This window comes from Rattus norvegicus, chromosome 15 (assembly GCF_021556685.1).
Source record: "Rattus norvegicus strain SHRSP/BbbUtx chromosome 15, alternate assembly SHRSP_T2T, whole genome shotgun sequence".
NCBI lineage: Eukaryota > Metazoa > Chordata > Mammalia > Rodentia > Muridae > Rattus > Rattus norvegicus.
The window spans coordinates 6,702,766-6,717,024 of NC_141548.1; the positions used below are offsets into that span (position 1 = coordinate 6,702,766).

The window sequence follows — 14,259 nt, forward strand, 5'->3', positions numbered from 1 at the left end:
ACATTGCAGAGTTCTGTAAGTACCCATGTGGTTGTTGGGATTTGAACTCAGGATCTCTGGGAGAACAATTGGTACTCTTAATCCGTGAAGCATCTCTCCAACCCCTGACAGATCCTGTGGCAACATACTGACTAAAATTCTCTGTACATTCATTCAAAGAGTTAATATTTCCAGGCTTGAATGACAATGGTACATTTATAACTTAAATGAAGTATTTCATAAGTGACACTGGTCTCAGATATTGAAGTGGTGGGTGAACTATCAGAAATAGAAGGATGCTGCAGGCCCCTGTATATCTATGCAGGATAGCAGTAGATGTAATTGCACTTTTTATATATAATACACATAGCTTTCCAAACCTATTTATTTTTATTTTAGTTTGTTTAAGATTTATGACGTATAGAGCATTCTGCCTGCATGCATGCTTGCAGACCAGAAGAGGGCGCCAGATCTCACTGTAGATGGTTGTGAGCCACTATGTGGTTGCTGGGAATTGAACTCAGGACCTCTGGAACAGTAGCTCGTATTAACTGTGGAACCACCTCTCCGGCACCATTACTTCTATTCTAATCTGCCTGGTGTCTCCAGCAATTTTCTTGTGGATGTTCTCTTGGCATGATAAAGTTTGATTTTAACCTGTGTGCTCAGAAGGGACACACATCTGCAATGACATGTTCATTTGGGGTTTTGTATTTGTAATCCAAGATCTTTTTATTTGTATTTAGCATGGAACTATCTATGTTAACAAGGATGTTCTACTCCCTGCCTCTGCCCTCCTGCTTGAACTCTTGAAGTAACAGTGGACCACCACCATGAAAAATCACAAAAGATCCACAAAGAAGCAATTAAGTACCTACTAGGGCGTTATGAAATATACTATCACCTTAGATGATTCACAGCATGGCGTATAGATTAACAACTTGTAGCTGGGTATTTCGAGGCATTGTTCCATTGGACTAGACAGAAGACTCTGGCATGAATTTTCTAATGGCGCTAAGTGCCCTTTCATTTTTCTGAAAGTCTTTTGGACTTATGCCAGAGTGAGGGATGTGCACGAATCTCACTGGATATTAAGTGTCCATTTCCTTTAAAGCTGAGGTTGGGTTTCTTTCGAGAGAGGAGTGCTTGTGACTGGGATGATTCAGGTCTCCTCCAGCCAAGGCAACTGTGGGAGAAGACATCACTCAGGTGCACTAAATTCTCACTTCCACAAGCTGGCACCCCATACCTAGCAAAACATATCCTCATTTCTTCAGGACAAACATGTAACACCATTTGGGTAGAAGGGGTCAGAACAAGACCACTCTTCTGTTTCCCTTTTATTTATTAAGTGGTGATCACCCTTATAGACAGCAGACTGCTGTGGTCAGAATGGAGGAAGGTGATAATTTAAGGCCCGTCACTAGTAGGAATTAAAAGTTGACATTTTTATCCACAGATAGTATACTAACATTTATGAAAATTCCAAGGATATAATCATTAAGGAAAATTTGCAAGCTGATTGCCCATTAATTATTATATATCAAATGTATAAAAAAATCAAAGAAAAGCTATTGCTAAGGAGTACTGATCAAAAAGACTGCATATTTTTATTTTTTCATTTTAACTTGGTTTGAAATGGCGTGTGTGTGTTCCTACATTTTAAATTGATGTCAACAACGAGAAACTGTCCAGAGGGATAAAAAGAAATGATAGAAGAGGTGAGGAAAGGAAGGACAATGGTATTGAGAGGCAGAGATTGGCGCAATATATGGTGTATACATATATGAAAATTAGACACACACACAAACACACAGACACACAGACACACACATACACACACACACACACACACACACTTGTGCAATAGCAGCAAGGTCCTTAGCAGGTAAAAGAACTTGCTACCCTAGTATGATTATCTGAGTTCAATACCTGGGACCCATGGTACAAACATGGACTCAATATTGTGGCACATATGTGCACAGACACACACATATCCACTGGCAAAGAAAACTTTGAAAATTCATAAGCATTTGACTTTAGAGGCACAAGGATCAGGAGTTGGGAATGAGGTCACCCCAACATTCACTTACCTCAGAAAACCCAAGAACCGAAATTGAGCTAAGCTAATGAGTCCGATTAAAGTGTGGCAAATGCAAGAAAAAAGAATTTTAATGTGCAAATATGTACGGCATAAACCACAACAAATATTAGGTTAGAAATATCAAATTGCTGGTCCTTTATATTAGTTGATAGAAAGAAAGTAACAAAGAAACAAAAAAGAGAGAAAAGAAACTAAATGACAAACTTATGAAGGGAAGTAGAAGCCATCAAAATAAAGGCAGGGAATGAAAGAAAATGGGCTGGGGTGCCATGCTTGAAGGAGGAAAAGACTTTAGACTCTCTGCTCTGATGAAGCTGACTAAGGCGGTGTCTACAGGTCCTTCACAGGCGCTTTTGCGCTGCCTGCTAGGCTTGCCCACAGTTGTTTGTCCTCTTGGATCCTGTGCGGATTCCAGGTAAGGCGGGCAGTGGGAGAGCCAGGTCTCCAGCTAACTGGCTAAGCTGCTGTGCTTCAGAGCACAGGGTGCCTTGTTGCAGCTTGAGCAGGAGCTCCTGAGTCTGCACAGCCGCTGCCACAATGTTTCCACCACACTCCTGCTTTTCTCCCTGTGAAATCCCCTCCGGAGTCAGGTTTGCTGCTTGCTGTTGTCCTGAACTGCTGCCAAAGGAAAACAAGCTCGTTCCTGAAGAACTATTGCTGAACAGGTCCTCTTCCCCCATATCCTAATAACTTTTCTCTTCCATTAACTATGATGTGGGCTACTTATTAAAAGTAGTTTGCAAAAAACTTTGCCTCCATCCTGCTGTAGTAGAAATAAGAAAAAAGCAAGCAGGTCCTTTTGTACAAAATACTTTATCAGAGGTCTTAAGCTCCTCAGGCTTCCTCAAAGAAGCTCTGAAGGCAATTTTAGGAAGTATCTAATAATATCGTATGTGATAAAAGAAGAGAGGCACTTGGGTCAACTAAAATCCAACTTTATTAGCTGCTCTCTTAGTCTTCAGTGCATCTATCCAGGCTCTTCTGGCTTTTAGAGTCTCTGGGAGAAGTGATGTGTGATTCTCATAGGAGGACTGACTGTGTATGTGAACAGTCCTTTTTCCCTTACAGCTTCTATTACACTTATTTGTTCTCCATGTTTACTGTCTTAGGTAATATATGCCCAGGGGAAATTCTTTTCCACTCCAGTCTATTTCATACTGTGTGCTCCTTTTACTTTGATGAGTCTCTCATTTAAGCTAAGGACATTTTCTTCTATGATTTTGTTGAGAATGGTTTTTTTTTGTTTTGCTTTTGTTTTATTTGATTTGCCCCGAGGGTATTTTCACCCGTCCTATATACTTTATTCTCTTTATCATTTTATTATTATATTTGTTATTTTGCAGAAAAATCCTATTTCTTGGATGTTTTCTTCCAGGATTGACTTCCTTCCTTCCTTTCTTCCTTTGCTTTTCCTTTATTCCTTTCCCCCTCCACCCTTTTCCTCCCTTTGGATTTAAGATTTCCTCTATCTACGTATCCATTCCTTCTATCATCTCTTCAATGCCTGAGGTTCTCTATTCCATCTGTTGTAGTCTGTTATTAAGGTCTGCCTCTGAGAGACTATTTGAGTTCCTACATTTTACTCATCCACATCTCTCTGTTTAGGATTTCTTTATTCATTTCCTTCCACAGTTATTGTTTTCACACATTTCTTTACATTCTCTTTAAAGGCCTCTCCCATATGTGCAAATGCTGTTTTACAGTCTGTTTTATTCTTGTTCTTCAGTCATGTTGACATATTCAGGGCCTTCTGTCATAGTGTTGATGGGCTCTAATAGAGATTTGAATGCCCTGGCTGTTACTGGTTGTGTTTCTATGCTGGTCTGTAGTTATCTGGGGTTGGGAAGATTGTAATTCTAGGTGCTGAATCTGGTTTTGTGTGTAGAAAGTATTTGATGCCAACCATGGATTTCTGCCTATCCTTTGCCCAGTTAGTTTCTGGATAAAAGATTCACACTAGCTTTATATCTATGATAATCCTTAATCAGCACAAGAGCTGGGCAGATAGCTATCCTCTATACTATTATGCATATTTTTCCAATAATTCCGTTATATAATTTGCCATGGTTTTGTCTGGGATGCTTTAAACTCCATTTAGACCACTCACATGGCCATTATTTAAAGATTCTTACCTCATGGTGGCTTCTCCTCTATTTATGTTCTTCTTTCTACCCCTGTCTGTCATGGTCTCCTCCCACCCCCAAGCCGAAACACCAGGGAACACCTGTCTTAATTCTGCACAGCTTTTGACTATACGTGTTTTAATTTACAATTCAGAAATAACTTGGTGGTAAGGTCACATAAGAGTATGCATTGGTGTTTTCTTTCTTTCGTTTGTTGTTGTTATTGTTGCTGCTGCTCCTGTTTTTATTTTGTCTTTTTTTTTTTTCAGAGCTGAGAACCATATCCAGGGCCTTACGCTTGTTAGGCAAGTGCTCTACCACTGAGCTAAATCCCCAACCCCGTTGCTGTTGTTTTTAATTTGTCTTTGTTGCTTTGGTTGGTAGGTTGGTTTTTGAGACAGTGTTTCTCTACTGTACTAGCATTTTCAAAAGCCAGTTGCTTGATTAAGATATCTGGGGTCAGAGAAAGGCCTGAGTGTTAGTATTCTGCTAGCAGCCTTCTGATGAAGATGTAGAACTCACAACTCCTGCTGCACCACACCTGCTTAGAGGGTGACATGCCCCCACCTTAAAGATATTGAACTAAACATCTGAACCTATAAGCCCAGCCCCAATTAAATGTTGTCCTTCATAAGACTTACTTTGGTCATGCTATATGTTCTCAGCAGTAAAACCCTAACTTCACGGTCCTCTGAAGGATCATTTCCCCAATGTAGGGGACTGCCAGGGCGTTGAGGGCACATGATTTAGGGCAAACATAGTCATGATCCTATTGGGTACCGCTGACCTTAAATATTAAATTATCATTTTTCAGTTCTGTAATAGCTGCCAACTGTAGGCTGGATACAATGGGGGCTAGAATGCCATATACATCTAATGCAGGGCAAAGGGAAGGAGCGTCATCCAGTCCCACCAGTCTCTAAGGCTGATTTAGTTAAGGTCTAATTTAGAGTTCTATGTATCCTTTCTACCTGCCCTTAACTGTGGGGATGATATGCATAATGAAGCTTCCAATTTGTCCCCAAGATCTTAGTCAGTCACTGACATTTCTGAAATATGAAGGCAGGCCCTTATCTGGTCCTATTACCTTAGGTGCTCCAAACCTGGGAAAATCTCTTCTAGTATCTCTATCCGTCTATCCAGGAGGAAATGTCCACAAAAACCAGCAGGTATTTTGAGCCATGTCTTTCTTCCTTAATCTCTATAAAGTCAATTTCCCCAGTAGAGGCCTCCAAGCTCTTACCTCTCAGTCAGGAGTTTGGATATTTGGGGTGACTGGGAGTGTTGCTCAGCTGATAAGCTTTAAAGTTTGTCATTCGTTTTACTCCCAAGTGAGTGACTCTGTGGATCTTTCTGAGAAGAGTTCTTGTTAAAGAGATGGATAATATTAGCTTACGTTCACTCGATCATCACCATCCCATTTAATTTCTTTTTCTGCATATATCAGTTGATCTAGGTGGTTCAGGTAGAACAGTATCCAATCTAGAGATACTGTTTTCTTTAAGACTATTTCCTTAGCGGCCTTGTTAGCCCATGTGTTATCTCTAGCCATTGGTTTCTTTTCCCATGATGAGGGCTTGTGTTAATGTTATTAGCTTGGCCCTGTGAATTGAAGTGTCTGGAGGAACAGACTGAGTCCAGACTACCTCCATTTCCAGTGTCACCACTGCCTCTGCTCTCCTCTGACCCTCATGGGTAAAGCTGCTTTTGTTAATAAACCAGATCTGTTCTGTCTCTACAGAAGAGAATCACTTTGATGGAGTGGACAGTCCAAGTCAGGTTTGGGCAGCAGAATTGCATGGTTCGGGGAAACGGGTGGCTGGAAAATATGTAAGCCAAGATAGATTAATAAAGTCTGATAATGAAGCCTGTAGGCATTACTGAACAGCAATCAGGATGTGTGTGTGTGTGTGTGTGTGTGTGTGTGTGTGTGTGTGTGTGTGTGTGAGATGAGTCGCAAAGTTAACTTATCCGCATCTTTATCCAACAATGCTGTGGCAACAATAATAAGCAGGCAATCCTGCTGTCACTGTGTCCAGTTTCTATGATAAATAAGCCATTGGCCATTTCTATGGTAGTCTTTTCTCCTGGATCCAGGGCTTTGTTGGCTAGAGGGGCTCTAATTCATTCTTCTTGTCTAATCTGCACTCTTCTATAATCTCTGCAACTTTTATTAGCTTGTATCTGTAACTTTTATCTAATATTTGGCACTAACTAATTGAAGAAAGCCCTGTACTAGAGTTCTCTGTTTTCTCTTATTTAATATCATATCTAAACACTGGCAAATTATTGTTTAAACCTGCTTACAGAGCCTGGTGGCAAATCTGGAGGAGATCCCTAACCCTTACACCCATTAAATAACCAATCTGGGTGGGTTCCCTGTGGGCCCAAGGGCCAGTTTCTTGGCCTATGTCTGTGGTGAAGAGAACCTGTAAGAACTTTTCGGGGGAGTTGGTGTCATGTCCTGAATACAGTTTATTCTACATTATGCCATCCTGTGGCTGGTCCCTCAGGGGAAGAGATGCCTCAACATGAGCCTACCAGAGGCACCCCCTTTCTTTATATAAAATAAATCTTTTTCATCTTAAAAACTCAGAGACCACATTTACTCGGACAGGGAGCATGCATTTCTCTTGGCAAGAAGGATATTCATTTACTGAACAAAAGATGTGAGCAGGAGTCAGTTGCAAACTCTGTTAATGGATACATATGACCACTTGGGGCCTCTCCTGTCATGGACCCTGGATGCCAGACTGCACTGTGTCTGCCCTAGGCAGAAGGAGAGGGGAAGAGGGGATAAACCGGTGTGAAATGTAAAACCTGGAGCTGGTCCTGAGGGAAAAAGAAACTCAACAAATGACTGCTGAGAATTGAACTCAGGACATCTGGAAGAGCAGTCAGTGTTCTTAACCATTGAGCCATCTCTCCAGCCCCAAAGCTAACACTGTCAACACGGATGGAGCTAACCGCTAGGCTGGACTCAGATTTTGTTCCAGTTGACAAAGAAGTGTTAGCAGGGAGGAGGAGGGAAAACTTCTGAAACACTATATCCTCTACTGCTGACACCTTGGGGGGGGGGTCCTGTGGCCATTTAACATCAAACGCAGGCCACTCTAAGTTACATTAAGTGGTCATTAGTCCTAACAACCTGTCCCTTGTCAAAAAATTTCGTCAGTTCAAGTCCAAGAACACAGAAAACAAAAGAACAACTAACACAAAGCGCCCTCTTTCACAGCTGAAGTACACAGACCAGCCTGTCCATGCCACGGACAGGATAACTCAGGCTATCTGCTCCAGCCACTGGCCAGATCAAAGTCCTGTTACTGAGGCTGTCTGAGCCCTCCTTAAGCTTGCACATATGAATCTAACCAAAAGCAGAACACAAAGAAGCTAGATAGAGGAGACGTAGACAACTGTGGTACATTGCTCAAGCTGTCACTTCCCCGATTCACACTCTCCTGTGGGTCTCCTCCAAGAGGTGAGTTTACTGGCCAATACACAAAATATGAGGTACAAATTGAACCACTACCTGAACCTCCTGAAATGTGACTCACAGAGGAGGAAATCTATGTAAAGGCAAGAGTTTAGTCATTCCAAAATATCAGGGTCATCCCATTTCAGAGAGAGAAGTCCCTGAGCAGAGTCTACCAGGGAGTTATATACTTGCAATTAGGGTAGAATTCAAACAATTGGGGCAGAATTTGGACAAAGGTAACTATATAGGGTACTATCAGTGGGGAGAGGCAACCTCCAAATTGACTTGCAGTCAGTGGGCTGTTCTGGGACCTTCTGAGGGAGTCGGATGGGGAGTCACAGGAGGCTTTTTCAACAGTCTGGTTTGCAGCTGTTGCAGGAACTACACTAGCTCTACTCCTCCTGGAAGGGAGGGGTCCTTCTGTGCTCAGAGGTTGGTGGTCGAATTTTCCCACCGGCCTCAGATTTGTTCCAACTCAGGCTCTTTCATGGGGACTTTGGATCTGGAAAGCTGTGGAAATGCTTTAAATAGGGCTTAATGGGCCATCCTAGAACAAATATGGAAGACTTTATTACTGAAAGTGGTTTAAATTGTGTGACTCTGTCCCAAGCATACTGTGAAGAATTTCAATATTTGCTTAGAGACTCTTTGGGGAGATTTTATGGTAAAGAATGTGGTTACCTTTTGCACTTGTCTGAAGATTCTGCGTGAGACCTAGATTAAGAAAATCAGATAAATTGAATTGAAAAAGGAAGTCTCAGAAACACCACTATGTGGCCCCCATAGTCTCATATGTTTGAAGAAGCCTCTGGAAGCCTCAGAGTGGAATGTGCAGGTTTGTATATGCTTGGCCCAGGGAGTGGTACTATTATACGGTACGGCTCTTTGGAGTAGGTATTTCCTTGTTGGGTCAGGTGTTTCGCTGTGGGTCTGGCCTTTAAGACCCTCATCCTAGCTGCCTGAAACTCAGTATTCTGCTAGCAAACATCAGATGAAGATGTAGAACTCTCAGCTCCTACAGCACCATATCTGCTTAGATGCTGCCAGGCTCCCACCTTGATGATAAAGAACTGAAAATCTGAACCTTTAAGCCAGCTCCAATTAAATGCTGGCCTTTATAACATTTGTCTTAGTCATGGTATGTGTTCACAGCAGTGAAACCCTAACTTAAAACTTCACATAGATGCCTGGAAGTTTAGATAATTAGCATGCAGACCCCATAAATGTGTCCCTACATATCTCAAGAAACACTTTGTTCAGGTATGATCCATTGCCACAAATAAGGAACACGATGAAGGACAAACGTCCAGGGTAGGGGCTGGAGAGATGGCTCATCATTTGAGAATTTGTTTCTCAAAAGACCTGCAGGGCACCTAACAATCCTCTGTCACTTAAGTTCCAGGTGAAACCCAATGACCCCTTCTGGCCTTTGGGGAACAGCATGCACAGACCTACAGAAGGCAAAACACTCATAAATATAAAATAAATCAACGACAACAACAAACAAAAACAAAAGCACCCAAAGATGGGAAAACCAAAGGAGAAAACTCATAGGGCACCTTTGCCTGGATATTTTGTCCAGCTTTTAAAGAAATCTAGAAACTGAATTGTAAACTATGTGGTCTGCTTGAGTTGAAATCCCAAATGGAACATAGTACATTGTCAAGAACAAAAGTCATCATCCTAATCAAGAAGAACAAGAAAACAACCAACCATAAAAACCCTATCCCCTGAAAGGTCTTGCAATTTATTATCTCTTCTGTGCAGTTACAATTGATATCATGTTTGAAGGAAACCAAAAGCAAGCAATTCTGTTTCATGACTGCTTCTATACTCCCTATAATATTGTTTTATTTCCTGGGAGATACTACAGAACACCTGATGAATATTCCATTAATATGTTCAACACTCTCATCCACAAAAGAGTATATTTTAGTGGTCACTAAATATTTGATAAGGATACAGCATTGATAATTTTTTCATCATGAAGTTGGTATTCAGAGTTGGACACACAATCTACACTGAAAGTCCAATTGTCTTTGTATCTCAGTCTGACTGGGAAGTAATTATGATGCCCAATCCCTGTGAGAATGCAGAGATCCATCTCTGCCTGAGAGCTGTGGGATTTCAGATGGTTACATCACACCTCAATAAAGAAGGTTCTTAAGAGTGACGAGTTCGAGATCACTGTTTGATTCACAAGGATACATTCGATTTACTCAAAAGTAACAGGACACAAGGATTCAATATCTGCGGTGTACATGGTCTTGCTGGCCTCCTCACAGAACCTCTTTCCCTCCTCACAGGATGCTTGCAGTTCAGTCTGCTCCACCAGCAGTTTTCTGTTCTCATTCATCAAAATCCTTACATTCTTCTTCAATTCATTGCATTCATTCAGGAGGTGGAAGTTTCTGATGCTGAATCAAAAACAAATAATGGTAAATCCCAGGCAGTTTCTATTTGCCTGCCACTCCTGCAAGTACAATCATCCCTTCAAGGGCCCCATCCCCAGGCATCTCCAGACTAGAGCCACAGTTTGCATGATAGCACCAATTAGAGGCAGGTCAAATCCCGAGTCCGCAGTCCATGGGAATCAAAGTACATCAGAAAATCCTGACACTAGAGGGTATATGCACATCAAAGAAGAGGAAATGTTGCATATGGGTGCTTATGTGTCATGGTATTCTAAAACCATTGGCAGGTGGAGGGCCAATCCCCTCTGAGGGCTGATAGAAGACCCAGCAGCTATACAATCTTCCCATGTGTTTCTCATGGATCCCAGATCTTTTCTCAAAGTCACAGCTGGACAGAAGTATTCCCCGCCTAGTGCTGGGGTCTCCTTTCTGTCAGTGACTCACCGGTAGGAATTGTTCTCTTGCATGAGCTCCTTGTGCTTCTCCATGGCATCACTTATCCAGTTGGTCATCTTATGCATATCCATCATTCTCATCTCATGTTGGGATTTAAGCATTGGCAATTCAACACTCAGCCTGTGTTAGAACATGACCCAAGGAACAAATAACTGTCTGAACTCATGATTTCACAATTAGATGAAGTGTAAATAAAAAATACCCAATAAAAAATTCAAATACTTTCACATCCATCCATACATACCAACCCATATACAAACATAATTAGAATGCCAACTTTATCGTGGAGGTGCCATAGAATCAGTGTATAACGACCAAAATCAGAGTAAGAGTGAGGACATTCAGGCATTTCATTCACACACTTAGATGCAGCAAGTGTGACCAGGTCCTTCCAGCTGCTGAAAAAATCCAATCCAACTCCAAGGAGCTCAGGGTCAAGTACAAGAGAGGTTGACCCTAAACACACAGCACCTAGCTTCTCTCACAGGCCAGCACCTGCCAAGGCTCCTTAAAGTCCAGGATGAGAGATGAAACACTTTCTTGATGTCTCTTGGCTTAGCAGAGAGAGCACAAGACAGTCAATAGGTTACAGGGCATAATGACTACCTGTAGTTCAAACCATCATTGACATAAAGGTCCAGGATTCGAGAAAGTTCATCCCGCTCGATTTTACACTTCTGGATTTCAGATTTTAGTTCCTCCAATTTCTTTATACGCTTTTCATGGTTACTGATGAAATTTTCTGATGATGCCTTCTGAATAAACCCTGTAGATAGATAAACACAAATGAATGTACATATTGGATAGCCCATGGGTAGAAAAGACCATTCTGAGTCTCAAAATGGAGGTTGAGGGAGAGGAAAGGCTGGAGACTTGTTGAATCCCTGAAAGAGAAGAAAAGCTATCTTTAATGTGGACTCTTAAGCTATTTCCCTCTTCCCAACCTCCATTGCCATACATAAGCCTCACTCACTATTACATGATCCCTCATCCTGAAAGATAGAATCTACCTCAGACATAAAGATTTGGGACATTGTCAGCAGATATCAGACGTGGAGCAGGTCATTCCTGGAGTTCACAGCACCATCAAACCCTAATCGTGTGTTCAAGCCCAAAGTGTTTGAGACCTCAATTCATGACTAGGGGGTTCATCCTTCCTTGTTGTTGTCATCACAGACTTAGTACCCTACAGGAATCTAAAGGATGAAGTGCTTCAACTCCCAACCATGAATGGGCACATTGTTATCCTCATAGGGCTTCCTCCTGGCATTCCTTGGCAGTAGAAATTAAAAAGCTCATAGAAAAGAAGCTGAAGGCCTGCCAATTCCTTGCTCTCTGTCAAATTAATCATCAGGACTCTTGATTCTTGGTCTGCAATTGACAAATTCCAAGGCTCCTGCTTGTAAGGCCGACTCCTGAAAGGCTCAGCTCAAACCTGCCTCCTGGAGGAAGTTCCCCAACTCTACCTAGTACTCACTGTGCCTTCCCCAGAATGATTTCATTCTTCCGTACTTACAAGACAGGAGGCCAGCTTTCCTCTGCCTCGGTCTGGTCTCTCCTTGGTCTCCCCTCTCCTTCTGAACGAGCTTGAGCAGCTGGTGAAACATGCCTGTTTGCGAACCCAAAAGGCACTGAAAGAATTCCACAGGCAGTTGGTGTCACCACAACACTGGTGACGTCCCAGAAGATTCTAGTGCTCTCTTAGATACAAGAGATTGTCCAAGGAAGAGATTACTGATGACGTCACTGGGAAGTTCTATGGCCTACCTGCTACCCAGCTCTCCCAAAAGCAACCAATTTCTATGGGGCCCTTTTCTGCAGCCTCTCCTGTGACCCGGGGAATATCCTTTGGTAACTTCTCCAAAGTTAGATATTTCTCTCTGCTTCATCGGATGTCATCAATGCTTTTGATGGGGAGAGTTGGTTACAACCCTGAATTGGAGAAGAGATTTTTGTTAGTACCCAAATCCCTAGGGACCATAAATGAGGGAGATTTCTATCAATAATAAATCTACACCTGAGACGATGCACATACATACAGTCCAATTCCCAAAGTTTCCCTGTTTCCTAGAGGCCAATATATTTCTCCTATACTTTTAATTTTATAAAACCTGAATAATATTTGCTTATTGTGCATTCCTTGATAGCCAGGACTATTTCGACATACACGTCCATGTATTTCACAAAGTCAATGGTTAATAATCCTACTTCTTGCAATAAAAACTCCCTTTTATTGGGAATATAGGGGATCAGATACAGGACAAATATAAAATCATAAATTTCTGTCCCTTCTTTTACATATTAAGTTGGACATCATCCCTTTCTCAAATACACTCAGACAATTAAATTGGTCATCAGTGAGTAAAGGTCAACCTGGACTGCGTGTTCCTCCATTGTAGCCCGATAGCCATCACTTCTCCAATATCTGTCTTCCTTAATTTCCAAGTCCAGGCATGAGGATATTGGGGGTTGCCCCTTGATACTTTATTCCTAACAAACATAAGAATCAGCAGGATGGGGAGGGAGTCGAAGGGCCTGAGGTCAGGTTAAACCTCAATTTTAGTGGGTCCATAAGTTCAGGGGAAAGTCCATTTGGCATTGTCATGTGTGGCTTCTGTGTTCTTATCCTAGGTGTGCTCAGTCTGTGCTATGACGCCTCCTAACCTCACAGATGTAAGAGACAAAAACATGTATGTCTTTTCTGGGAAGGGCTCTGCCTCTGACTCCCACCTGGAGTTGGAAAGCATCGCTATGCAAAGCTCAAAACAGAGGAGTGGAGATGATGGACGCCTCAGAAGTTTAGGGTCATTTCTTCCAAATAAGGCACAGATTTTTCCAATGTAATTTTTCCTTTCTTCTTTCACCCATGTTAGCTGGCTTCTTTCCTGGCCTGAAGTATACTGGAGTCCAATCTTTTGGATGACTGAAGCATCTTTTTGTGAGATGACAGGCACACCAAGGGGCCTGCTGCATACAGGCTCCTATCACCAAGGAAGTTGTTGCTACAGAATCTTGGCATGGCGGCAGCAGCACACGATCTCTCAGTCTTCTCTGATGCAATTGCTAAAAGAATAATAGGGTTGTTTGTTTGTTAATATTTTATTGGAAATACCTACAATGCTGGTCAGTGTTGATACATGCCTTTAATCCCAGCACCCATAAAGTTTTTTTCTCCTTTTTTCTCTTCTTTTTTTGCAATTGTTGTTAGAATTCCCATTGTTTTCTTTGGTAATTCCCTCTATTTATTCTGTACCTAGAATGTTACCCACACTCTTCATGGCCCTATTCTTCATGTTAAAGATTTTATTCTTACCACCCACACCGCACATGATCACATTATTTACTTTCAAATAAGAAAAACAGGCATGAAAAAGAGAGTTAACTCATATGGTCTCAGGTAATCAACACATCAGGAGTTTCAACTAGGCTGCTCTACGTTCCAGCTCACTGGATGCAGGCCTGAGTCCATGGGGTATCTTGGAAAGGCAGAAGAACACACTACCTCACAGCTCTCTCTGCTAGCAACTGCTAGAATTGTGACAGGACCTGTGTTTGTTTATTAGAAATATCTACAAAGCCTATCGCAGTTGGCACACACCTTAATCCCAGCATTCAAAATTTATTTTAATCATTGATGTTGTTTTTGTTTGGTTTTTGTTTTTAATCCCCCCAGCTAATTGCTCTATACCTAGAATGTTAAGCACATGC

At 41.8% G+C, this 14,259-nt stretch overlaps 1 protein-coding gene across 1 annotated transcript; it reads right to left on the reverse strand.

Annotated features, from left to right (window-relative positions):
• Positions 1-9,652: 9,652 nt before the first annotated feature.
• LOC148000749 (uncharacterized) lies at positions 9,653-12,207 on the reverse strand. The gene is made up of 4 exons (XM_087587026.1): positions 12,068-12,207; positions 11,158-11,317; positions 10,540-10,671; positions 9,653-10,098 (listed from the first exon to the last, which is right to left on the reverse strand). The coding sequence occupies exons 1-4, from the start codon at positions 12,156-12,158 to the stop codon at positions 9,897-9,899; spliced, it is 585 nt and encodes a 194-aa protein (XP_087443152.1). The 5' UTR covers positions 12,159-12,207; the 3' UTR covers positions 9,653-9,896.
• Between the last annotated feature and the right edge of the window lie 2,052 nt (positions 12,208-14,259).